General features: G+C 45.7%; 2 protein-coding genes across 19 annotated transcripts in view; one reads left to right on the top strand and one right to left on the bottom strand.

Moving 5' to 3' along the window:
• SCN3B (sodium voltage-gated channel beta subunit 3) overlaps positions 1-21,245 on the top strand; it is a 26,292-nt gene extending 5,047 nt beyond the window's left edge. For 4 of the 6 annotated variants that reach the window (XM_012470244.2, XM_012470245.3, XM_012470246.2 and 1 more), the window contains exons 3-7: positions 4,023-4,186; positions 6,945-7,170; positions 11,264-11,402; positions 16,191-16,276; positions 16,632-21,245. In XM_012470244.2, coding sequence (XP_012325667.1) covers positions 4,023-4,186; positions 6,945-7,170; positions 11,264-11,402; positions 16,191-16,254 — 593 coding nt within the window. In that variant the 3' untranslated portion in view covers positions 16,255-16,276; positions 16,632-21,245. Of the gene's footprint in view, positions 1-169; positions 2,227-4,022; positions 4,187-6,944; positions 7,171-11,263; positions 11,403-16,190; positions 16,322-16,631 lie in introns of those variants that run through there. The other 2 variants (XM_012470247.3, XR_001110257.2) reach the window with 2 other exon arrangements.
• Positions 17,569-27,502, bottom strand: part of GRAMD1B (GRAM domain containing 1B) — a 214,420-nt gene continuing 204,486 nt past the window's right edge. For all 13 annotated transcript variants that reach the window (XM_064375508.1, XM_012470248.2, XM_064375516.1 and 10 more), the window contains one exon: positions 17,569-27,502. In XM_064375508.1, the coding sequence (XP_064231578.1) occupies positions 27,413-27,502 (90 nt within the window). In that variant the 3' untranslated portion in view covers positions 17,569-27,412.

Below are 27,502 nucleotides of genomic sequence, written 5' to 3'. Positions count from 1 at the left end.
AAGAAAGGCAGTGGTGGGCTGGGCACAGTGGCTCATGCCTGTAATCCCAGCACTTTGGCAGGCCAAGGCGGGTGGATCCCCTGAGGTCAGGAGTTCGAGACTAGCCTGGCCAACATGGTGAAACCCCATCTCTATTAAAAATACAAAAATTAGTTGGGCATGATGGTGGGTGCCTATAATCCCAGCTACTCAGGAGGCTGAGACAGGAGAATCACTTGAATCCAGGAGGTGGAGGTTGCAGTAAGTCGAGATTGTGCCATTGCACTGCAGCCTGGGTGACAAGAGCAAAACTCCATCAAAAGAAAGAAGGAAGGAAGGAAGAAAGAGAAGGAAAGAAAGAAGGAAAGAGAGAGAAGGAAGGAAGGAAGGCAGGCAGGCAGGCAGTGGTGTGCTGAAGACTTAAAGGATGGAGTTGAAGCAAGGTGCAGCAAGTCATACTGCAAAAGGTAAGCAAACAGAGGTAGGGGGACTTTGTGGCCGTTTTTCAACATACTCTCCAAATCATACGAGCAGAGTTCTCATGCCCTGGAGCTGGATTTTGACCAGAAGGGAAGCAGTGGCACTTGCTCTATGATGATACCTTGAATTACTGTCACCTCAGGAACAACCTAGAAAAGAGAGGGGCCACCCCACTTGCTGCCATACCACTAGAGCACATCACCTCTCACCTATTCAAAGATGTTAATCTGGCAAATCATTTTCTTTCAAACTCCACCAGCTCTGCTGTCATCTTCACTCACAAAATCATCTTCCAGTCTGATCCCTGTACCAGGCCTCTTAACTGTCTTGATTCCACCCTTGTCCCTTTCACCTCTTCAGTTTATTCCCAACACAGCATCCGATCATGTGATCTTGTACAAATCAGATCCCATCATTCTTCCTCTCAGAACCTTCTGCCGCTCCCACGTTACCCTAAGCAAACGTCAAGGTTCTAACTTGGCCAAGAAGACCTGCTGCGATCTGACCCTGCCCATCTCTCCTACTACTTCATCCACTTCTATTCTCACTCTGTTTGCTGTAATTTCCACAGTGAGCTCTTGGCTGTCTGCTGAACATAACAAACACACTCCTTTGGGCCCCTTGAGCCCTTGAGTTGCAATTTCCTATTTGACGGACCTTCACACGGATATGTGTATAGCTTGTATCCTCATTACTTTTCTTCAGTGCCTGCTCAACGATACCTTCTCAGAAAGGCCATCCTCCAACGACCCTGTGCACATGCTCTCTCCTGCACTCTGTTTTATTTTTTCTCACAGCACTTTTTACAATTTAGTGTTGCTGTTTTCCTCTCCCTCCACTGGAATGTAGGCTCCATAAAACAGGGATTCTTCTATTTTGTTCTTTTGTGTATTCTTCATAGAATAATGCCTGGCACTCAGTAGGCACTCAGTATATTTGTGAAATAAACGAAGGATAGAATAACACAAATAATAACATTTGTACAAAGAATGTTTATGTAAATTAATCCACAGAATTCTCATGATAAATCTACTAGAGAGATGTAATTTTCAGCATTATGTTGGTGAATAAACTGAGTCTCAGAGAGATTACATAGTACCTCAAACCCAGCTCCTCAGTTGCCAAATTCTACCTTCACCCTGCCTGTGTAATTGTAACTGTGCATTCTTTGAGACTTCCTAGTCCACTTCTGAGTTTGTCAACATGAAATTAATGAATTTATGTTTACTAGCTCTCATTAAATATGAATGTGCTTCAAGGCTCCATGCTACACAGAGTTCCTGCTGTAGACCCTCTACCCCTCTGCCCACTCACAAGCTTTCGCACAAACCACATTTCCTTTTTGTTTAATCAGATCTGTAATAAATACTTCAAACATCACATGCTGAAGATGTTTCTGATCAGTTCTCCCTAGATGTGGGCCGTCTCTGCATAAAAGTGGCTCACCATCTGCAGAAGCACTAGGCCCTCTCGAAGACTGCTGGATAAGACTCACCAAGCTTGCTGGAGACTTGAAATACCAATGAAATGTATTTTACCTTGATTTTTAAAACTTTAATTATAGTGCCACTGGGTTTTAAACTCTATGTTTTGAAATGAAATACACTGCCTTCTAAGTCAATTAAACACAGTATTAGGTTTTTGACTCAAAATTAATTTATGTCACTGGTAAGCTCTAAATAAAGCTTTCCTCTGCTTTTAGGAAAGAACTCTCTGTCAGTAGATGAACAGGCTGACCATTAACAGTGGACTCGTTTCTAAATGTCAGTGGGTATTACTTCTTTTTTTCTGGGGGTTCTGTTTTTATTATTAACTGATGGAAAGGTTGCATCAGAAGGGATCTTCAAAGTCCTAATGTAAGAATCCATGGTGGCTATCTTACTTTTTTTTTTTTTAAGAGATAGGATCTTACTCTGTCAGCCAGTCAGGAATGCAGTGGTGCTATCATAGCTCATTGCAGCCTCAAACACCTGGGCTCAAGCAATCCTCCCACCTCAGCCTCCTGAGTAGCTGGGACTACAGTTTTATGCTACCGTGTTTGGCTAATTTTTATTTTATTTTTTTAGAGTTGGGGGTCTCACTATCTTGCCCAGGCTGATCTTGGATCCCTAACATCAAGCAGTCCTCCCATCTTAACCTCCCAAAGTGCCAAACAATGCTGTGTACACTCTCTTACCATACAGTTATTTGCATTTGTGAACAGCTCCAAAATCAGAAAATTCTTTTTTTATTGCATTAAACTTATTTTTTTCTTATAACTTTTGGGATTAGGCAGAATCAAATTTCTCTTCCACCTGCCAGCCTTCAAATATTTGAAGACAGATATGTTCTGTGTCCAAATAAGTCACTCAAGTCCTCACATTTGTTCCTCCCCAGACTTTATCTCCAGACCCTTCACCATCTCCCTTACCTCTGGGCTTGCACTCTTTGAACAACTTCCTTTTTTAAAATGTGACATCCTGAACTGATCATAATAGTCCAGATTTGTTCCAAAAACAGTGTGGAGGAGCTACGCCTCCTTCCTCCTGCACACTGTGCATCTGTTAATGCAGCCCACATTTGCACATGTTTCGTTGGCAGCCATGCTCCACTCGAGTTATTCTGAATTACCAAGCTGATATACTTGACTCTTTTTAAAAAATAGACTTCAAGTTTCTAGAGGGCAGAAACTCTAAGTCCAGACTTCCTTGTGGCATGCAAGGTGTCCCACGGTCTGACCCCCCTCCAGTTTTTCCCTTGCCTCACTATACTCCTCTGCATAGAGCATTGCTCCAGCCTGGTGGTCCGCTCTCCATTTTCCTCACTGTTCCAGTCTCCACCATATGTCAGAATTACCTACAGTTTTCATGCAACACGACATAACTACATCTCTCCATGGCTTTAAAACATTTGATACCTCACACCGGAAGGGACACACAGAGGTCTTCCCAGCATGAGTCCTGCCTACCTTTCTAGCCTCACGTTTCACCATCCTCCTCTTTCTTTCTCCCTAGGCCAACTGGGAGTAACTAACTGCCTGTCTTCTAGGAATAGAACACATCATGAGTGTGTTACTTGCTGTGGTCTGGTTTAATCGTAGTTAGGAATATGTGTTCCCTATTAGATTATAAATGCATTTAGGACATGGTTAGTGTTTTGTTCATCTTTGCATCTCTATTCTAGCATCAGACCTGGCAGAGAGTGGATTTTAATGAATGGTAGTGGAATGAAGGGGATGGATGATCGCTAGGTAGGCACATGCCCTGTCTCCCACTTAGGCTGTAAGACTTAGAGGGCAGGGCTCAAGTATAATATACTGTGATACATCTCCACTGCTTCCAGGGGAAGAATTTCAGTCCATGTCTGGATCATCTAGGTCTCCTCCCTCTAACTGTGTACATGTTCTGAGCCTGTACACTCAGGGAGCCCAGGTGAGGCTGTAGACACTTGCACATGGCTTTTATCAAGTTCGTCTCATGACTCTTCCTTCTCTGTCTCTCCTCCCTCCCTCCTTGTTCTCCTTGCCTCTCTCCTGTGGCCCCTCCCCTCCGCCTGCTGTTCTTCCCTGCCTGTCCTCTCTGCAGTCAGTGTCTGCTTCCCTGTGTGTGTGGAAGTGCCCTCGGAGACGGAGGCCGTGCAGGGCAACCCCATGAAGCTGCGCTGCATCTCCTGCATGAAGAGAGAGGAGGTGGAGGCCACCACGGTGGTGGAATGGTTCTACAGGCCCGAGGGCGGTAAAGATTTCCTTGTATGTTAGACTGCTGACTCTGGCCTTTCTTCTGCTGGCCTCTGCTGTTCTAAGCCTGGCTCCTGACAGCCTGGGGGATGCCAAGCTAGCAAACACTGGCTCTTTCTCTTTCAAACACTGACAGCTCCTCAGCAGATAACTGACAGCCTTAGTTTTGCCCAGCTTCTGTGAAAGAAAGGGCACTGGGCCAGCTGTAAGCACCCTTGGTTATAGGCCGGGGAAAGCAGAGAAAAGAGATAAGCTATATTTAAAGGCTACTATGTGATAGGCACCCTACCAGGCATTTTGCAGCTGTTTTCATTTAACCTTCTGCACAATCCTATTATATGGTTTAAATTAATAAAGAAACTGGAATAACACAAAGCATCATTATGTGAAACAACAAAGGCTGGCTCCTTTAACTCCCACAATCCCAGTGAAATAGGAATGACAGGAATGACCAAGAGTGATCCAAGGGTGATATTCACCCGGGACACCCAGTACAGCCACATCGGCGAGTAAACTACTTTAGACAGTTCTCCCATGGATACTTGATGTACCCAGTCTCCTAAGTGGCCGAACCCCCAGGCCTCTCCATGATTTGGAAACCAAGAGATTCACTCCTGGCAGAGCAAGGAGTCTTCTGGATTCTGTTCCTGCACCATAACCAATGTCAGTTCTGCTTGGTTGGTGCCAGTGGTGAAGTGGTTGTCATATTTTTTTCTCTCTTCCTCTTTTGAGACAGAGCCTCCCTCTGTCACCCAGCTGTAGTGCAGTGGCACAGTCTAGCTCACTGCAACCTCCGCCTCCGAGGTTCAAGCAACTCTCCCACCTCAGCCTCCTCAGTAGCTGGAACTACAGGCACGCGCCACCATACCCAGCTAATTTTTGTATTTTTAGTAGAGACAGGGTTTTGCCATGTTGGCCAGGCTGGTCTCGAACTCCTGACCTCAGGTGATCCACACAGCTCGGCCTCCCAAAGTGCTGGGATTACAGGCATGAGCCACCGCTCCCGGTTGGTTGTCATATATTTTGAATACTACCTTGGAGATGACCATTATTTACTCCTTCACTGACTCTGGAGCCAGGTTGCCTGGGTTTGACTCTTGACTTCACACTTACTACCTCTGTGTCCTTGGACATGTTGGTCAACCTTTCTGTGCCTCAGTTTCCTCATTTTTAAAGTGGGGATATAAAGTATAGCCAAATTATAGTGCTGTTACCAGGACTCATGAGCTATAATTTCTAATGCATTAAAAATAGTTCCTGGAATATAGTAAGCATTATGTTAAGTATTTGCTAGAGAAAAGATATAGACACAGAAATGAGGAAACTGAGGCTCAGAGACGTTAATAAGACAGCTTAGACTTGAGGCAAGTGGTCTCACAGCAGATACAAGGCCTTTTTTATGGCATTGCTTTGCCCTCCTGGGGACAAGATTCTCTTCTACAAAGATTTGTAATGGAGACAACGGAAGGGTGAAACTGGGTTTAGCTTGCTCTTCTTTCTTGCTATCCTAAAGCTGAACTCATTTCTAACTCTGGCTTCCATGTGCCATTCTGATGTAGATTCGCTATAGTCAGGTGCCAAGACTGGGACCAGCAGAGACTTCCCAGAGCCTAGCTCAGGCTTGACAGTGACACGTCAATGAAGCTGCAGCTGAGGCTAGCCCCCAGCTGTAAGAGGCTGGATGTCTTGGACAGATGCAAAGTCCCCCAGGGGCTTCAGGCCCGGTCATGTACCAGTTATAGCTGCCCACATTTCTTCTAGGCCTGCCCAAAGTGAGGAGAAGGTGGATCAGAAGAAGAAGAACATGGAAAAATAAAACAACAGCAAAAAACCCATGGAAATCCAGAGCCATGCTGTCTCGTAGAGATGTGTGAGATGGTGGAACCTCTGAGTGCTGTGCAGCACAATGGCCACCAGCCATATATGGCTGTGAATAATTGAAATGTGGCCAGTGCCACTGAGGAGCTGAATTTTACATTTTATTTAATTTCTAGGAAATTGAATTTAAGTAGCTAGTGGAGACTAGAATAGACAGCACAACTGTAGCAAGAGAGGAAAAAAAGGTGTGTTATGTCAGAGGGTGGAAGTGTTGAGAATGTAAAAGATGAGATTTCAGTTAAAATTCAGTCCAAAGCAAAAGGCGTGACGTGTGCCTCTCTGGCAATGGCTCTCTGCTCATCCGCCATGCTTCAGCATCCTAAGCACTCTTCCTATGGCCTGGCCCAGACTGTCCCACAGCCCCTGATGAGTACCAGCACAGAGAGTCCAGTTTGAAAGCCAGGGCTGTCAGATGCCTTCATTACTCATGAAACTGCCTGTCTTGCTGTCTGTATCTTGTTCTTTTGCTGGTGACCCTGGGATACATCTTACTCTCTTGTTTTCTCCTTCTATCTCTTTCAAATCCTGTCTTTCTCTCGATGTCCCCCTCCTGGTCTCCCATACCCTTCTCCCACCTGCCTTTGTTCTCCCTCTTTCCACCGCTTTTTTCCTGCCAAGCTTCTTCCTGCCCACCCCTTGCTGCCTCTGTCCTCACTGTGTCTACATGCCCTGATGCCCGCTGCCTCTGCCTGTCCTTCTCTGTCTTTGCTCTCTTTCCTACCCTCCTCTGTGTCTCTTCATCCCACCCCCACATTCTGGGTCTCCTGGTGACACGCTCCCCTGTCTTCCCTGTCCATGCACAATTCTGCTTCTTTTCTCTGCCCTGTCCCTAACTCGGCTTTTCCTCCATCCCCTCTCCTGGCCCTACCTTCTACTGCTCCTCTATCTGCAGATCTATGAGTATCGAAACGGCCACCAGGAGGTGGAGAGCCCCTTTCAGGGGCGTCTGCAGTGGAATGGAAGCAAGGACCTGCAGGATGTGTCCATCACTGTGCTCAACGTCACTCTGAATGACTCTGGCCTCTACACCTGCAATGTGTCCCGGGAGTTTGAGTTTGAGGCGCATCGGCCCTTTGTGAAGACAACGCGGCTGATCCCCCTAAGAGTCACCGAGGAGGGTGAGGCTGAGGCACGGGGTCTCTAGAGTATCCTGCTCTCTGTGGACAGGGCAGGGTAGGATAGCAGGTCTCCACGTGAGCGAGATCCTTAAGGAGTGCAAACACCCGGGTATGTGGAATGGTGACATCTAAAAATGTCACCATTGACCCATCTGCCTTTGGTGGCCAGCTTCTTGTAAACTGCCCAGGAAGCTTATCTTTCTGTGCCTTTCCTTAAAGCAGAAAGGCTTGGAGATGGTAGAATGACCTCTTCCTGGTCTCTTAGAGAAAGAAGCTAGCCTCCACAAGGCCAAAAGCTACCGATTCAGCTAGGCCTGTTGAATTCTTCTGGCCTTTGTTGAATCCCTGACTCAGTGGGCTCAGAGAAATCTCAGAAGATCTCTCCTTCTGCCTCTGAGAAATGCATGCCTCTAAACCAGGAGTTCTCAAACTTTAGCAAACCTCGAACTCTTCTGCAGGGCTTTGTGGAACCCAGTCTTTCTGCTTCTGTCGGTGGAGCCTGAGAGTTTGCATTGCCTGACACACTGACAAACAGGCAGTGCTGCTGCTGGAACCACACTTGGAGAACCAAAGTTTCACAATCTTTTTTTCTATTGTCTTTCTTCACCATAATCATACATGCAACCCCTTCCCCATCTCTGTGGCATCTCTTATTACATGAATTCATTCTCTGCTGGGAGAAGGGGGACAAGTTGGTAGCTCTCTATTCTTACTTAAAATCTTTGGACTCCTACAGCTAGTTCCTTATTGGTGAGTGGGAAGTCCTTTCAGCAGCCTAACTCACGTGTTTTTGTTGCAAGTGGAATCCAGCCTCCTGAGGGTGGAGTTCCAGCCTTTCTCAGTCTATGGCCAGCGTTATTACTGCCCCGAGAGGCAGGCTGGGGAGCAGGCCAAAGTGTGGGGCATGAAAGAAAAGATCAAGTTAGGGCTCTTCCTAGAAAAAAGGATCCAGGAATACCAACCTCCAGGCCACAGGTTTATTCATTTTTTATCATGTCATTGTGATAAAAATAAGCGAAGATTCGGTCCTCAGAGTGAATGAACGAAAGAGAAAGAGATATAATGGTCAGACGATGTAACTAAAATGGAAGGTAGGTCAATTCTGAAAATGCAGAAGGACGCCTAGGCCTCCTGAAGAGTCACTTCCCTGCTCTGAGCCGAGCTCCTCTGGTGTGAAATGAAGGGGGTTGGAGGGGGGGCTCTCTAAGGTACTCTCTTGTTGTGAAATTCCTTTATTCCCCGTTTATTACACGCCTTTCCCTGGCGCCCTCTCCTGGTCACCGTCTGGAACTGTTGATTGGTGCCAGCCAGCCCCTAGCACAGTGCACAACAGTCTCCACAGCTCTCTCAGGCTTTTTCCTCCGGAGACCCTTGTGCCTAACTGGTGGAAAGTGTGGCAAGGCTGAGCTAGTTCGTCTGCCAGGCACCAGCGCAAGCCTCGGGTAGAAACAGAAGGAAAAACAAATTTATTATCGGAGTCACAGAGCCTCGTGGATGGTCGGGTTTGGAGGAAGCATGGATATCATTTATTTAATCCAGGGCCTCTAGATAAAGGGCAGGCATCAGAATCACCCACACTGACTTCTTCCAACCGAGTCACCTCTGCAGCACCCTTGGAGGTGTGAGATCGGCAGGGGTGGGTGAGGTCATGCGCAAGTTGAATGAGTCCCCAGCTATTGGAGGGTGCAGCTCCGGTGCTCCTCAGTTTGTGGCTGGGAGAACAGAGTTCACTGCAAGAGCAAGGGGCTTGCTCAGGGACGTGAAGCAAGTTAGCACTGGAAGCAGGAGGAAAATCCAGATCGTTTGCCTGTCCGGCTGGCTTTCCTTCCACTGCTTCTTTTCCCACCCCCACTACCCCCACCCCTGCCACTTTTTCTTTTTTTCTCTTCTTTTTTGGCCTCTGTGACATCAGATACTCCCTGCCCTCGTCTTGCTCAGAGCTATGCGCTCCACCATGACACCTGCCCCTAACCCCGCCATCTCCTCCATTCCTGTGGTCCCCGAAGGTCTCCCTGGTTCTCTTTGTTCAACTTGGGTTTATTCTGGCTTAGGCTGTCACCTCCTGCCCCTAAGGCAGAAATCTGAGGCCTCGTCACCTGGAGGTAACTAAAAACACTGAAAACAGCTTCCTGTATTACCATTTGTGGGCTACTGCATTTTGAAAGAGAGAGCATGCTTTAAGCCAAACAAATCACAATTAGTACACCAGGTGGTAGCAAGCCCGTGAGAAGACGTTTGAGCTGTACAGCATTCTCATGTGCCTCATACTGCATCTGAGACCTCCAGCTCCAGCTGGGAAACCTAGATGATCCTGGGGCCTTTGGACTGCTTTCTGGGCTGATAGTTATGGCAGGCTGTGCTGTACTCTTAACAAGCAAGGACTTGGGTATGACTTAGATCCTGTGGATAACTGCAGATCATAAATCTGACTTGCTTTTGAGAGCTGACAAGGGGAGAGGCGGCTGCAACATTCCTCCCACTAGCAAGGAGTGTGTATGACAGGGTATCTGCTATGTATTATGTTTTCATGGTCCTTTTTGTTGATCATGAAACAAATAAGATAATATTTATATTCACCCATTCAATAAATACTTATTGAGCACTTTAAATACTCTAAGATTTACAGAGCAGACAGATAATCCAGAAAAAGATATGTTCTCAATAAGCACATAGTCCACAGAAAAGAAGGATAAACACATCACAGTGCAACTCTTATAACAGATGGATGAAAAAAGTACATGGAGGGCAGGCGCAGTGGCTCACGCCTGTAATCCCAGCACTTTGGGAGGCCGAAGCGGGAGGATCACCTAAGGTCAGGAGTTCAAGACCAGCCTGGTCAACATGGTGAAACCCTGTGTCTACTAAAAGTATAAAAGATTAGCTGGGCATGATGGTGGGCGCCTGTAATCTAGCTACTTGGGAGGCCAAGGCAGGAGAATCGCTTGAACCTAGGAGACAGAGGTCACAGTGAGCTGAGATCATGCCATTGCACTTCAACCTGGGTAAGGACAGCGAAACTCCATCTAAAAAAATAAAGAAAGAAAAGCACATGGAGAGGTTGTGAATATCTCTGCATGAGAAGTTGGAGAAGGTTTCACAAAGGAGAGGACCTCAGAAGAATCTAGAACTACTCGGAGACTGAAAAGCCGGAGAGGATGTTAGCACAGAACTAGCATGGGTGAGAGGCACAACCCAGGAAGAGGCAAGAGGAAGAAAGGTCCACAGATTCTAACGTACCACCGTGTGTAGCAGAAATTTTTCTGGCCAACCAAATGGAAATGAGGTGGGAAAGCCTGGATTGTGAAGGCCCTTGCATGTCACGTGAACAGAGTTGGGGCTTCATCGTAAGGGCACTGTGGAGCATTGGAGAGTTTTAAGCAGGGAAATGGCAGGATCCTGTGTTTCAGAAGTATAGCCCCGAGGACAATGTGGTTGCTTCATTAAATCCTCCAGTACTCATTTGTGTTTGGTTTGGGGATGACCCGGAAGGTCTCGTTTCTAACACAGACTTGAAGAGAACTCGTGCATATCACATGTGGGCTGTCTGTGTTGGCCCTGAATGAATTTTCCGATGCTCTCTCTTCGGGAATACCACCCTCCACCCCCAGCAGCGCACAAGACAGAAGCAGTTGAAATAAGGCATGTTCCTAACATCTGTGTGGACTTTTAATCTCACAACATGTTCTGAAATACATTAGATAGTGTAATATTCACAAACCCCTGATTGGCGTTATTATCCTCATCCTACAAATTAAGAAACTGAGTCTTAAGTAAGGAAAATGGTTGTTGACACACCTGTAAATAGCAAAATGGAGAGCCAGCTCTAGATAGCTGATTTGAAGCCAGGATTCCTTCCACTGCTCTGCTGCTTCTTGCAGGCACCCCACTCCCTCATCCCTGCCTCCTGAGCAGCCAACGACAGTCAGCGAGAAAGCCAATTAATGGGAGAGTCAGGATTTGGAATTCCTTTGATATCTTCTTGAGTTTGTTTAGACTCAGCCCTTACTTAAGCTGTACTTAAAAATATGGCTCCAATGACAGCGCTGGGTTTGTTGGACTTGGCATATTCTGAGCCTCATTCTCTTTCTTTCAGCCGGAGAGGACTTCACCTCTGTGGTCTCAGAAATCATGATGTACATCCTTCTGGTCTTCCTCACCTTGTGGCTGCTCATCGAGATGATATATTGCTACAGAAAGGTCTCAAAGGCTGAAGAGGCAGCCCAAGAAAACGCGTAAGTCCAAAGATGCCAAAGTAATAATGAAAGCTAGCGCCTCCGGAATGCTTGCTCTCATGGGTGAGGTGCTAAGAATTTACATTCATCCTCCACCCTCTTCCTTATAGCTACTTAAGATATAGGTACCATTATTATACCCACTTTACAGATGAGAACACTGAACTTGGGAGAGTTTGCTCAAGGCCACTGTAAGAAACAAAGCGATGTTTGAATTCAGGCCCGCTGATGCTTGGCTAGCACACTCAACCATTAAGGCAAAGACCATAAGCTGCCACCACAACCCATTAAAGTAACATTATTATGGCTGGGCATGGTGGCTCACGTCTGTAATCCCAACACTTTAGGAGGCCGAGGTGGGTGGATCGCCTGAGGTCAGGAGTTATAGACCAGCCTGGCCAACATGGTGAAACCCTGTGTCTACTAAAAATAGAAAAATTAGCTGGGCATGGTGGCACACACCTGTAATCCTAGCTACTTGGGAGGCTGAGGCAGGAGAATTGCTTGAACCCAGGAGGCAGAGGTTGCAGTGAGCCTACACCATGCCACTGCACTCCAGCCTGGGCAACAGAGCAAGACTCCATCTCAAAAACAAACGAAAACAACAACAACGTAATATTATTATTGCTATTCTATAAATGCCAAAGCAGACTTATAGCAGCTTACCAAGGCACACAGATAGTGTGAGGAAAGGCTGGGATGTGAACCCAGGTCTCTTTAGTCCTTATGTCCATGCTCTTTCTATCACATTTAACTGCTTTATACCATGGAGCTCCTCAGGCCATCTGGGCACTGCCCTTTGCTGGCAAAGAAGCTCCAAGCGACGTGTTCTTCCCCCTAGAACCTGGCAGTGATGACATGTTCAGAGTGGGGACTCTACTCCACGAATGTCCAGCCTGTACCTTAGCCGTTTGCTCTGAGACGCTGGTCCCTCAAGGGTGAGCACATTTGAGAAACGAAGGTGTCTGTAAGAGCAAAGAGTCTAAAAGATCACGCTGGCTGGTTGTCTGGGGCTAAGAAAGGTAGAAAAAACCCATAGATTGCTAGCAACATTGCTGAGGCAAACCCTAAAAAGTCTAGGCTCTTACCAGTTAGAAATGTTTGATAAAGAAAGTATCATTTTGCATGATATCTATGATCTTAGGGAAGTAAAAGCTTACGACTGACTGGATATAAGGAGAGAAAGAAGTGTGATGCTGAGAAAGGTAGTAATTCCTGGTGACTTAGGTGCTTGGGATTTAGTGTTTGGATAGGAAGGACCTACAACTGGGCCTGCACAAGAAACAGAGTGGAACCGTGGCCCTCTGCAGAGCTAGAATCCTCAGAAGGTTACGACTCACATAAAGGGTAGACTAGAAAATAATCAGCCCGCCAACCCAAGGAAAAGCCAAGGAAACTTAGCCATCTTGGCCTAACTCCAAGTAGAAAAATAAAGATTCTTGAGAGTTAGTAACCACAAGTCTGCTCTCACAATGTTTGAGATTTAAATGTATACCACCCATATGACCCAGGAACCTCTAAGCTGAGGAATTCCATAAAAATAGTCCCCGGCCAGTGATATCTATGAATGTCTTATAGAAGAAAATGAAAACCATTCTGAAGGAACCCATTCTCAGCCAGGGCCTAATAGGAGTCCCCAGAGAGAGCACTGCTGGATCTGATTCCTCAGTCCAGTCCTAAACTAAAAGACACGGCGAAAAGCCATCCAGCAGGAGCAAGAGTGAATCCTAGGAGCTTTAGATACAAGAAGGATCTGACCAAGTATAAAAAATAAGCTTGCCTGGTGCAGCGGCTCAGACCTGTGATCCCAGCACTTTGGGAGGCAGAGGAGGGAGGATCACTTGAGTCCAGGAGTTTGAGACCAGCCTGGGCAACATGGTGAGGCCCCAACTCTCAAAAAAATCAAATGATCAGCTTGAAGTGGTGGCCTGTACCAGTGGTCTCAGCTACTCAGGAGGCTGAGGAGGGAGGATCGCTTGAACTCAGGAGTTTGAGGCAGTAGGGAGCCATTATTGTAGCACTGCCCTTCAACCTGGGTGACAGAGCGAGACCTTGTCTCAGAAATAAATAAACAATAAAAATAAGCTTGTTTAAACAGTCAAACCAATAAAAGAAAAAAAAGCATAAGAATAGAGTAAGTTTCTAAGATAAAAGAACAGGCAGATTCAAATAGAAACAAACAAAAAAATCTGGAAGTGAATGGTTCTACAGAAGATTAGATGCTGATAATCAGAAGATAAATGTGAGAAAGCTCTGCAGACTGAAGCACAGAGACGGAAAAAGATGAACCGTGCAAAGAAATCTGAAGGAAATAAATGGCAAGGTGCATTAGGATAGAACGGAGGATGGAGGAGAGACGGTGTTCAGAGACAGAGCGGCTGAGAGGGATGACTCTTCAGATTCCAGAAGCATAGTATGCCCAGAGGAGAATAAATAAAATACATCTACACCTAAATACCAAACATCTTTTTTTTTTTTTGACATGGAGTCTCTCTGTGTCGCCCAGGCTGGAGTGCAGTGGCATGATCTCGGCTCACTGCAACCTCTGCCTCCCAAGTTCAAGTGATTCTCCTGCCTCAGTCTCCCGAGTAGCTGGGACTACAGATGCACACCACCATGCCTGGCTAATTTTTGTATTTTTATTAGAGACAGGATTTCACCATATTGGACAAGATGGTCTCAAACTCCTGACTTTGTAACCCACCCACCTCAGCCTCCCAAAGTGCTGGGATTACAGGCGTGAGCCACCGTGCCCAGAAAACACCAAGCATATTCAAAGTAATAAACGGCAGCTACTAAGATAGCCTACAGCGAATATCATCTATGTGTTGAAACCTCAAATTCCTGTAATATCAGAAACATATCAAGGATACTGCCTCTCCCTGTTTCTATCAATATTGTATTGGAAATCCCAGGTGAAGATCAAATAAATACCAAAAAGAAAAAGACTTGGAAAGGAAGAAACTAAATTATCATTATTTATACCTATTATTTTCATAAGATACCTAAGAGAATCTATAAAAATGCCATTAGGACTAGAAAGAATATTCCATAAAATTGTTGATACAAATCAAAATATAAAAATCATCTATATTCCAGCAACAAATTTAGTAACATATTTAAACATTTAAAATATTAAAATGCTTTTAAAGTTATAATAGCAACAAGTACTCTCCAGTTCCTGGGATAAATCTGACAAAAATGTATAAGACATTTAAAGAAAAAGTCACAAACCTTTACTGAAAGACTTTAAACTTAACTAGATGGAGAATGAAACCTCACTGTTGTAAATGATTTTCTCCCAAATTAATCTTCAAATTCAAAGAAATTCCAATCAAAATGCCCAGTAGATTTCTCAAAGAACTTAATAAGCTGATCTTAAAAGTCACATGGAAGGCTAAGTGGCTAAAAATATTCTAAACCAAGGGACAGCCAGAAAATAAGTGTTTTAGGCTTTGCTGGCTCCATAGGTCCCTGTCATGTATTGTTCTTCTGTTTGTTTGCAACCAACCATCCTTAGCTCTTAGGCCATAGTTTGCCTACGCTTGGTCTAAACCATTTCAAAGAAAGAGCAGCAAATTTGCAAGAGGTTGGTAGGATTCGTCTCATCACAGATGAAGATTTCTTACAGAGCTATCAGAACACAGAGTTTGTGATACTGCATAGGCATACAAAATGGGCAAACAAAACAAAAAGCCCCAATCAGGTTAATGCATGTAGGAAAGCCTGGTATGTGACAGAGATGACATTATAATCATTAAAGGAATAATGAACTGCCCAGTAAGTGGTGCAGGGAAAATTCCTAATCCACATAGAAACAAACAAAGAAAAACAAAACACAAAATTAGATTCCCCGGCTCTCATACTAAGCCAAAATAAACTATGAGTGGATTTAAACACAAAGTAAAATGTCAAGCTTGAAAATTCCATTAAGGGAATATAAGAGAATATATCACCTTAGAATAGAGAGGATTTCCCGAACAAAATACAAAAGGCATAAATCAAAGAGGAAAAATAATTTTGATTACATTATACATAAAAAAAAATCAACTGTTCATTAGAAAACTCCATAAGCAAAATTCATAGACAAGAGACTGGGAGAAATTTTCAAGACATGAAACCATCAAAGAAAAATCAATTAGAAAAAGACAAAGATCTCAGAAGAACTAGAAAGCAAATGAACAGTCAGACAGCTGTCAGACTAACATTTTACTTTATTTTATTTTATTTATTTTATTTTATTTTTGAGACAGGGTCTCACTGTTGCCAGGCTGGAGGGCAGTAGTGTGGTCACAGTCTTGACCTCCCAGGCTCAGGTGATCCTCCCACCTCAGCCTCCCAAGTAGCTGGGACTATAGGCAGATGCCACCATGCCTGGCTAATTTTTTGTATTTTTTGTAGAGACAGGGTTTAACCATGTTGCCCAGGCTGGTCTTGAACTCCTGGGCTTAAGCAATTTTCCTGCCTTAGCCACCCAAGTGCCGGGATTAGAGGCATGAACCACCACCCCGGGCCAACTGGCCAACATTTTAATCTAATTAAATGCTGAAGACAACGTGGATAAAAGAGAAGCTATACACTGCTGTTGGGTGTTCATATACATATAGGCATGTGGGAAATGATTATTTTAATCTGCAGAAAGGGTCGTGTTCCTCTTGGGAAACACATGCAGAAGGAAATGCAGAGCCGTTCTGTAGATCCTTGCTCCTGTGCCCTGCTCCTTCCTCCCTCTTGTGTTCCCACCCCGGGTACTGAAGCTCTGACTCCCTTTCCCTGTGTCCTCTATAGGTCTGATTACCTTGCCATCCCATCCGAGAACAAGGAGAACTCTGCGGTACCAGTGGAGGAATAGAACAGGAGTGGTGTGACATGAGGTGACCCACAGGAACACAGGAGGGGAAGGCAGATGTGGATGGCAGGTTGTACAAGTGACTTTGTCACCCACAACTGAAGTGACTTTAAATTTGGTCCCTTAGGTCACTGTCTATCCTGCCCAGGGTCCCCACCCTCAGGGTAATTCTTTAAGTCACAAAGCTCTGTATAGTGTCAGCCCTTCAGAAGGTGAACTGCTTTGGCCTGCGTATCGAGGCAACCTGAACTTGCCCATGGTAACAGAGGCACGGGAAGTCTCCAACTCCCTTCTTTGGTCAAATAATTTTTGGGCTGAGCTGGGCTGGGCTGGGCTGGACTGGGCTGGAAATTCTCAGTGAGCTGTTTTATCTTTGGTAGGTGGCCTGAACACCTCAGGGACTGGACATCCCGTGTTCAGCAATGTCAACGGCATCAGGAGGGTGCCTCAAGGGCCTCGTCGCTTTCCTTCATGCATCCCTCCTTCTATTCATTCATCCATACATCCCCCTGCCTCTGAGCTTTCACCTCTGATTTCGTAACGCCATCAGACCCCTACGCACCGTAAGACTTTGCCAGAACCGAGAAGCCAACATTTCTTCATAGACTCAACCTCACCCTGTCGTAGTTTTCCAACAAGACACTCCAAAGCCAACTGGATTTCTCCCCTGTGCTCCAAATGACTTTGTACAAGTGCTGGTGTCAGCACCTCCCTCTGCCCTTAACTGGCTGGAAATGGTTCATTCTCCATCACTGCAAGAGAATGGATGTCTTAATAGAAGGAAGCAGGTGTGATTAGTTCAGGTTAAAGCAAAAGTATGTCATGAACTTGGATTCCTTGAAGTAAGTTTTTCCAAGTTCATGGCGCACTTTGCTACAGCATCAGAGCAAAGCATGCCTCTCTAGGTTCTCCAGTGACAGATCCTGAAGCATGGACTAGCATGCTCTCTGGAGCTTAGCACTCCAGGGCTAGATCCTGATGGGTCTCTAAGGTCCCTCCAAGAAGACAAGGACAGGAGGCTTGGGAAGGACCAACGATAATTTAAGTGGCTCTTAAAAAGTCATGCAACGTGAACACGTTCCTGATCCTATTGCGATAATATATGTATGCCCTCCCTGTGAGCACACCACTTGGGCATTAGGACTGAAATTCCTAAGTTCTTCCTCTTAAAATTTCTGTGCATCAGTATTATTCCTCATTTTACATACAGGAGGCAACTAAGACTCCTACAGGACTCAATTGAGTAAGAGGCTTAAGAGGATAAACTGGAGCTGAAATAAGCCTTAGATGCTGCCCAGTTTACACTCCCTGGGATGATTATTTTTGCGGGGAGGGGACAGAGTCTTGTTCTATCACCTAGGCTAGAGTGCAGTGGTGCGATCTTGGCTCACTGCAACCTCTGCCTCTTGGGTTCAAGTGATTCTTGTGCCTCAGCCTCTCGAGTAGCTGGGATTACAGGCACACACCACCACGCCTGGCTAAATTTTGTATTTTTGGTACAGACGGGGTTTCGCTACGTTAGCCATGCTGGTCTCGAACGCCTGACCTCAAATGACCCACCGACCTCAACCTCTTAAAGTGCTGGAATTGCAGGCATGAGCCACTGCACCCAGTGGATAACTTTGTTTTTGAAGACTCTGACATTGAACTTGTCTATGGTAATGCTTCTTTCACAAGCACAGACTGGGCTGAGGTCAACTCTGATAGATTGAGGTTACTAGAAATTGGCCAAAAAAGCAGAGAGAAGAACATGAGGTAGACTTAAAGAACTTCCTTTATGTAAAGATTTGTGAATCTGAAATATCCTCCAGAAGGAGAGTGCACCTGAGAATGATATTTAAACTAAGAAAAATATTTAGCCTGAGACTGAAGATAAGTGAATGAGTGATGTGAGAGGCGAGGGATGGGTAGGTGGCTTCCAAATACTTCACCTAGGAACGCATAATTTTCAGATATTTTTCCTCTAGATTTTGAGGGAGCAGAGAAACTGGAAAAAATTTTAGTCAGTATCTCATGTTTCATTTTAATTGAGTGACAGGTCCAAGCGTGACATCCTTCAGCACCTAGGGACAAGAGGGGGGAAAGATGCTTTACGGAATGTAAAAAGATGAAGGCGACTGGGATTCAGTGAGAGGTCCTTCAGAACTGGGACCTCCCTTAATAGGGAAAGACCATATTCCATTGGTTTAGGGCTTTACCTTAAAAGCTCATTTTTTTTTTTCATTCTTCCATCCTTAGGAAAGTACTTAAAATTAGCCTTTTTTTTTTTTTTTTTTTTTTTGGCAGGGTCTCACTCTGTCGCCCAGGCTAGAGTGCAGCGGTGCAATCTCAGCTCACTGCAGCCTCAACTTCCCCAGGTTTAAGCAACCCTCCCACCTCAGCCCCCCAGGTAACTGGGACTACAGGCATACATCACCACACTTGGCTAATTTTTGTATTTTTTATAGAGATGGGGGTCTTGCCATGTTGCCCAGGCTGATCTTGAACTCCTGGGCTCAAGCAATCCACCAGCCTCAGCCTCCCAAAGTGCTGGGATTACAGGCGTAAGCCACTGTGCCCAGCCCAAAACCAGACCCTTAACACTAATGTGAGAGTCTGATTTTGTTGAAGAAAATATTTGCAATAAATTAGAGACTCTTCTTATTGGTAGTTTTCCACACCATCTCTCTGAAATAGGGGAGAGAATATAGGCCTGTTTTTAACTATAGTTAGGGAAATTGACCTGAGGTAGTGTGAATTTTTTCCAGTCCCATAGCTCACGGATACCACAGCTTGCAGTACTGGCAAGGTGCTTACCACCACTCCATTTTCCTCTGTGGTCCAATAGCTCATGTATCTAAGTTGAACCAGGCAGTATGCATGATTGCCTTTTTCTCTTCTTTTTAAAAAACCCAACTCGGATGCTGCTTGCGTGACCCTTAATGAAGCTGAATGGTACCTATCACTTATTTATCCTTGACAGGTTATCTTCCCCACTCTTTCTTTTCCTAACTTCTCCACTCTTCTCATTCTTGACAATTTCATTAGAACTATATAGTTTACAAAGTATTCACTTAACTATTTTATTTCTTCTCTGTAACTGGTCCTGTGAGGTCGATATTATTAACACTTACATTACAAAAGAAGAAACTGATGCTCTCAGAGTTGAAGCAGCTTTACTAAATTATAAGGAAAACTAGCTGGTAGGTAGACAGCAAGAATCCAGATCTTCTGACTCCTTTTTCAGTTCTCCTTCCAGTTAGACCATAACTTCTTCCTTTTCTTATTTTTTAGCTCCCATCTAACCATTGCCTGTCTTGCCTGTCCTGATGTTCTCCGTCTTCTCTCACCCCTCTTCCCACTCACTGCTTCTCTACCACTTTGCTTTTTGGTGGATGCTAGCAATGTGTTTTGAGAGTCAGTCCTATTTTGGTTCTCTTTCTAGTTGGTTTGTACATTATTTCTCCTGAATTGCAACTAAACTCCCTCCTGGGAGATTTGATCATGACTATAAATCTACAAGGTACTGTGCTCACCAGCCTACTTCCAATCTCCACCCACCTCCCCGTCTCTTCCCGTAATCCTACAAAAGATCCAGACTAGATATGTGTTTCTCTGGAAGCTTTATCTGGCATGATGTTGCTTATTAAAGGGCTTAGAAGAGTTCTCAAGGGCTATTATTATCACTTTAGAAACCCCATCTGTTGTCTTGGTGCTGGCTATTTCCCATGTCTCATCCTCAATAACACAATTCACTAACGGCCAAGCTTGGCTCAGTCCGATTTTCCCATTCTTACTGCTTCACAGCCATGAATGTGATAGCTCGATCCAGTTGGCCCTGAGAGCACCTTTCCCTGCTGACCTTCACTGTCACCTCATTCTTGTATCAGAGCCCCAGCCCCAAACACTCCATGCCTGTCCCTACCCCAGCCTTTATTCTCACCACTTGTTTAACAGCAAGCTCCTTTAGTCTCTCCATTCCCAAACACCCACACACCCAGATTCCCTTCTGAGTTTCAGGTTTCTCCTTAGATGTCCAACTAGAAATATTACTAGGAAAGTTACTTTTCAAAGCGAGAATATGCTGCGAAGTGTGTAGAGCAGTGCATGGTTAAGAGACAGCAGCTTCCTCCTCTCCTCCCAAAATTATTGGATCAAGAAAGAAATTCTACCCATCTCAGAGGGAAAAGGCTGTGCAATTGCATCTTTGTGGGAAGAAAAAGAAGCAAGAGCTAGACATACTTCAGAATGTATCTTAGTTTCCCCTTTCCCAGTTTAACGTGAAAATGAAAACAAAAAACAAAGGCTTCCTCTCACCTCATTTTGTAATGAAAAATCCCCAATCCAGTGAATTCACCTAGTCACTGAAAATGTATCTGAATAGTGCTGGTGTGCTTGCCAACCTGATCATCCACTTGCTGTACTAACATCTTTTAGCACCCACTCTGTCAAGTGCTAGTCTAGACCGTTAGTGTGCCATGCGGTCATAGATCTGAAAAACAGCATCATCCAAACCTTACTTAATCTCTAAGATCTCAGCTGGTGGACAGCTCATGATTAGCTCAGCCCAATTCCTCCCCCTTAGTTGAGTTAGCAGCAGGACGCAGGAGATAAGCACTTCCAAGCAAGTCTGATTTATACATCAAACTCGGCCTCCATCCCAGGCCAGCCCTCAGAGCCAGCAATGCTCTATGCTTCCCCGCTGTGTCACTGCTTGGCAAGAGCTTCCTCTGCTGGGCAGTGTGTGTGATGGAGAGGGAGGCCGCTGAAGGCTGAGTGCTTCCAGGCTTATGAACCCCCATCGAACACAATCTGCAAACTCTTAGTCTTGCAACAGATGAAACTATTTTCCATGTTATCATCTTCATATTGCCTTTTCTTGATTTTCTACAGCCAATCTTTTTCCAAACTCGAGAAATGTTCCTGACCATCTAAGCCCTCAACAATGTAATGCCTGTATGTGGTGTTTTTCAGTAAACCCCTTGTTCACGTCAATAAAGTATCCATGAAAACCACTCTCTTTGGTTTTGCCCTACTTACTGTGTTTGCTCCATAGAATATGGCGTCCCCCAGCACCTCAGCCTGCTTCAAATTCCTGTACCCAGTCTGTGGATATGCATGAGAATGAAAATCATGTAATGGCCTCACAGTAAACACACACTAAATGTGTGATCTAGCCTCTCTGCTTCCCTTTCCTCTACCCAATATGAAGGAATACAAGAGTCACTTGCTTTCTTGCCTGGCATCAAATAAGCTTCCTAACCAGGTGGCGAGGAGCTCCTTGCAAGGCCAAGGCAGACCTAATGAAGGGAAGAGCCAACCTGGCTCTCAGCTCCACCAGTTTAGGTAACATGAAAGAAGAAGGCAAAGCAGTCTCTCAACATCCATCTTCCTAGAAGTGTTAAGGCCCGAAGAGGGAAAAGTTCAACAAGAAACCATCATCAGGATTCACAGTCCACCACAATCTCCTGCAACAGTTGTACTGACTCATAAGATTAAAAATCATCCCAGCACTTTGGTAGGCTGAGGCAGAAGGATCACTTGAGGCCAAGAGTCTGAGACAAGCCTGGGCAACATAGTGAGACCCCATCTCTAAAAAAATAAAAATAGCCTGGCATGGTGGTGTGTGCCTGTAGCCCCAACTATTCGGGGGGCTGAGGTGGGAGGCACACTTGAGCTCAGGAGATCAAGGCTGAAGCCTGGGTGACAGTGAGACCATCTCAAATATACATATATATATATATATAAATCTATCTATCTATCTATCTATATATGTATTTATGTATATTTTAGTATACCAGCTGCCATACTAAGAACTTATGTGTTTTTTAAGTGTATTATCTCTGAAACACTGAGACTTGGAGTGATAGATGGGGCATAAGGTCACACAGTTGGTAAAGACTCAGATCTGACTCTAAAACTTATCCATTCCAGTTGATCAGGCGGCCTCTGTCCCATGAGAAAGTGGATGGCTATGTGCGTGTGTGTGTGTGTGTGTGTGTGTGTGTGTGTGTGTGTGTATACAAGCATGCCTACATACATGCCTTCAGGTCTTGCTGTGAGCCTATCTGGGATGACGAGAAACATCCCAGGTGATGAGCACTCATAAATCAAGCAATAAACACGCACACCATTTATTTCTGTAGTTCAATACTTTTTCTTTTTAATTCATACTGTACTTCCATGGCTCTAGCTACTTTACATTAAGATTTGGCTGGGCAGCCTTGTGTGTTTCTAGGTACTAGCAGTAAGTGTTCCGACCTTGCGCACAGCGCCAGGCAAAGTACAGTTATAGATCCAAATACACACGGGCAGACAACTCAACTGCAGTCGACCTGCGTTCTTTCCCATAGATGGCCCAGTGCAGGTGCTGGGGCTGCGCCTTCTGCCTCACCCCACTCCACCCCATGTCAGGATTATCCAGGGGCCACTATGGCCTCTGACCCATCCCTCCCCACCTTGGAGTCTAGGTTGAGTTGGGGGAAAAAGCACCATGGGTTTGGGAAGATGGTCTGGTCCATGCAGAGAGTAGTCTGGCCCTTGAGTGCAAGGGAGGAAAATGTGGGGAGCCACAAGCGATTGTTGGCAAAAATGGCTGCTTTGACTATGCAATCTCAGCACATGGCACCCAAGCCCCAGGCCGATGCCCCAGACAGAGCCAGCTGCCTTGCCTGGAGCAGAGGCCACCATTTTGCTTCTGGCAATGTCTTATCGTACTGAAAGAAGCAAGGAGGGCTGAAAAATGACAATGTTCTTTAAGCCTTCAGAAGTTGGGGAGGTCATCCAGCATCAGCTCCTCTTGGCAGGCAAGGTGCTGCTCATCAGCAGCCAAGACTCCAGTCCAGGCCTCGAGGCCTGCTGAGGATCTTGAGTCACAAGACCCCGGAGCTGTCACACAGAACATCAAAACAGGGAGCTGGCTGGGCCCTTCACAGCCATGACCAGAGCAGAAGTGAGGTAACAAGGCTGGGCAGAGAGGTGGGAAGGGAGCTCTCAAAACCATGTGCAAATCCCTGCTCTGCACCATGGAAGCCAGCAGGGACCTTAAAAGATGGCCTTCCAAGAAAATGCTCCTCTCAGACCCAAAATGCATCTTCTGGAAGAAAACACAGAGGTGGAGGGGATTGGGGCCAACATGTTGGAGGTTGGGAGAATAAAAGCCAAGGATGTCAAGCAGTGAATGGGATGATTGTCCCATAGCCTAGAGACAAGTGGTGAGGATGGGGAGAGTCAGGAAGGGTCCCTGGAGATTCCTCCTGGAGAAGGCAGGCAGGGTATGTGGTGTAGGGAGACCAGAGCCCTGCCATCTGGGGGAAGGGAGAAGAGTGCTGTTTCTCCTGAGGGCAGTAGGAGAGAAGGGCTGGCTTTGGCTGCCCTGCAGAGCTTAAAGAAGTGGCATGGTATGGCACAGAAAGTACCCTTCTGGGACGACAAGCATCCAGAAAGATACTTCCCCTAGTCCTTTCTCCAGGACCTCATCCTGGAACTGTAATAGGTATGGTTCAAGTTTGGGTGGGGGGCAGGGACATAGAGAGAATCCACTTCTCACAAAGCATTCCTCTTCATCTCTCTTGGTCCTCCCCATGTCATTCCAGGTTCTTAGTGTCAGTGCTCTAAGGCAACCCAAGGGTTTTAGCCAAAGCTTCATACTGAATCCAAACCCCATCTAGACAAAAGAGAAGTGCTACAACCAGAAATAGCTTCTCTCCACTGTTTCTTCTACCAATAAGGACGAAGGATAGATAGATGAAAGGCTTCACAGAGCCTAGAGACAGAAAATGGCTCCATCGGAAAGAATGTTCTCCCAAGAAAGTCCAAAGGAAGATCCCTTCACAAACTAGGCCAAAGAAGGAAGAAACCCTTCTAGGTGAATACTGAGCGACACATCAAGCTTGATCTCTCTCTCTCTGCACCACTGGGCCTCCCCAGCCCTCCTAGCCACTTAAAGAATAAACTTTAACGCAGACACTGCCCCACCATGCCTCTAAATACTGGGAAGCTTCAGCCTCTGGGCTTGTTCCCTCCTGGCAGAGCAACTGACAAAGTCCACCCAGCCTTCCCAGCCTCTGGCCTACCCCACAAGATGATGCCAAAGCGAGAACCTACCTTAAAGACGATCTAGCCCAACTCCTTCCTGTGACAGGAGGATACTGAAGCTCAAAGAGGGGGACTGACTTGCCCAAGGCCACAGAGCTTCGTCAATGGAAGAGTCAGAACCCAGGCCCAGGTCTCCCAACTGTCAGTGCAGTGCTCTTATACAGAGTTTCATGCAGCTGATCTTGCTGGCCTGAGATGTAATCCTCTTGTCTCCAGAGGTGGATGGCCAGGCTTGTCAATTCTTTCACAGTAAGCTGTAATGAAACTACACCCTGTAGCTCTTCTTCACCTGGTTCAAAACTGCAAATTCTTTAAAATTGAGTGCAAACTCTCAAACATTTTACCACTTAAATCATTACAGAAAGACTCCTGTGTGTCCCCAGTAAACAAAAACCAAACAAAAAAGCACTAGCTGGAAGAAATTACATAAGAAGTAGTGATTTTGATGCTCTCTTGCAGACATCAACTAGTCAGGCTACTGGCCAGGAATACAATGCTATTTATTTGTTTCACTTATCTGCAAGGGTGAGTTAACATCTCTTTCACAAGTTATTGACTAAGGGGAAAGAGATTTTGTTTGGGAATGAATAGAGTTGTTGGTTTTCTCCTGGTGTGATAGTCAAATTATTAGAACAGAGAGAGCCCACAAGAAATCCATGATTCTTAAAGGACATTCCCTATATGTGCACATTGTCTACTGGGTTCAAATCACTAAAAAACCAGGAGGGTTCTTCTGACATACTCAGTATAAATACTCAGTACTGCCTTCCCTACCACCCCCTCCTCCTAAGAAGGGTCCTGAGAGGTAAAGCAGACGCAGAACAACTCCCTGTGGCCACGTCTGCTCTGTCACTCGACTCCCAGCAAAGAACCCTTTTTAAGTCATCCTGAAGGTCCCACCACGGAACTTTTAATAATTAAATACCTTCAGTAAACAATTACATATGAAAGAAATTCAAAAATTTACAATTTTTGCATTCAAAATTTTCCTGGGGGTAGTTCTGGCTTCTGGCTGCACCCAGGGGGAGACTTCCAGCAATCTGTACCATGCCTCCTTCTTTGGCTCAGGGTCCATGACCCTTGATCCCTTCCAGTGGCCCTCGCCCAAGGTCCTGGACAAGAACGGAACAAGGCCCCACTGGCTGGTGGGCATATGCACTCTTCACAGGGATTACATGAAACTGCATTTCCTCCCATCTCCTCCTCTGGGAGAGGAATATCTACTCTAGCTGATGACCTGGAGCCTCCTCATCCTCCTCCCTTGGAGGATGATCTGGGCTTGGACCTTCCTGTTTTCTGATCCTGCTCTTAGGGAAATACCAAGGCCTTATTCTCACATGGAAAAGTCAAAAACTGTAATTGCCACAGGGAGTCAAAGGCCATTCTAAGAGAAAAATACAACTTTATCTTTGGGGGTAAATGAGTGATAAAATCCTTGGTCCTTTGGGCTGATGTCCTAGGACATCTGGGACATCTGGGGTTCCTTCCGCACCTGCATCAAGAAGCCCAGAAGAAGAACAAGCAAGCCTGAAGAGCTCTGCATGCCAAACCGGCTGTGACTGTTTCATGCATCTCCACAAGCTCTGCCTGGAGCTGGTAGGACTCTTTCGGTCATGATATGAAGAAATAGTAGTATTTAGTGTATGAGGGATGATGAACCTGCCCAAAGGGCCCCGTGAATTCAGATAAACGCATGGTGCTACTGGGCCAATGTTGAAAAGGCCCTGAATGTCTCACTCTTCAGAGCTAGTGTCTTCTACTCCTTAATGATCTTACACCTCTCTGGGGCCAGAGACCAGAGCAGGATTCGTACTCCATCCCCTGCCAGAATCCCCGTTCCCAAGTCTGAGAAACTCAGGATTTGGAATGGCTCCCTGGGGACATAGATTTCACTTGGCCTTTTCCTGCCCAAACACATGCACCTTTGCCAAGTCCTTCCAATGGCTTAGATGCTTTTTCCACATGCAAACTGTCTCAGACAATTGTCTCCATTGGCTAATGCTGGTTTGTTCCAAGAACAAATGATGTTGGCTACCCATCTTGGTGCTCACCACTCACAGTGTTCTGTGGGTAGACCCTGCACCCTGGATGTGGTGAGGGGTTTCTCTCCCTCTCTCAAATCCTGGAGGGCCCAGCACACCCTGACTCATCCTGGAAATCACACTGACAGCTCCAAGCGAAGGCCGCAGAGCCATAGACCTGACTTGCACTAAAAGAGGTTTAACAAGGTCGAAAATGCTCCACCCTGGCTAATAAACATGTGCTCTTAGGGCACAGAGAAACAATAGGAATTTAGGCACTAAAAAGTGACACTTTGCCCAGATCCAGCCTGGGAGAAGACCAGAGAGAAAGCGGGTGGGGTAAGAAATTCCCAGCCCTTACTGGGTCCACACCCTACACAGGTCGGAGGAAGGTGCAGGGGTGATGGAGGAGAGTACCCTTCAGAACACGAGTCTCGGGAGCCTGCCACCCCACAATGCAGCCTTCCTAGCTTTCCAAGCATCCTCTCCACCTGACGCTCCGTACAGTCTAGATCAAGTGGGCGGCCAAACCTATGAGTTTAGATTGGGCTCCCTTGATGCTTCTGTGTTCCCAAGAGAATGCCTGGGGAAGCCTGGGGTAGGGAAGAAAAGATTCTCTTTTATTTTGGAAACAAATCAAAAGGGGATTAGGGAATGAAGCACCTTAAGCAATGCCCACTTGAGACTTCTGTTTGAGACCCTAGGGTCTTCAGGGGCATAACTTTGGCTCAACAACATTTCCTTTCTAAAAGCCAAGAATGGCCAGCAAGGGAAGAGGTGGGGAACAGAGGGTGGGAGGAGGGAGATCAGGGGAGGTCGGTGCTGAGAGGCGGTTCCTGCCCTCCTCAGCCGCTCCACCATAGGAAAACGCTGCTCCGGCCAGCACAGGGGGCGGGAGGTCCCGCTCCTTCTCCCTGGTACATAGGCATTATCTCTTTTTTAAAATCTGTATATAATATATATATTTATATTCTGTATATATATATATATTTATATATATATATTTATATGGTCTATGTACACGTATTGCACAGGCCTCTTGCAGTCACCCTGTTCCTGCCTTGTCAATGATAGCGATTCCTCTTTTCTTCACTTTCCGACGTGTAGTCACGGGACCTGATGCCGTTCTGAAGGTTGATGAGCGAGTCCTTCAT

Source organism: Aotus nancymaae, unplaced genomic scaffold (genome assembly GCF_030222135.1).
Source record: "Aotus nancymaae isolate 86718 unplaced genomic scaffold, 86718_ANA_hifiasm-v0.15.2.pri h1tg000012l, whole genome shotgun sequence".
NCBI classification, from domain to species: Eukaryota; Metazoa; Chordata; class Mammalia; order Primates; family Aotidae; genus Aotus; species Aotus nancymaae.
Note: the sequence above shows the minus strand (reverse complement) of the source record. Positions and strands in the feature narration are given on the sequence as shown.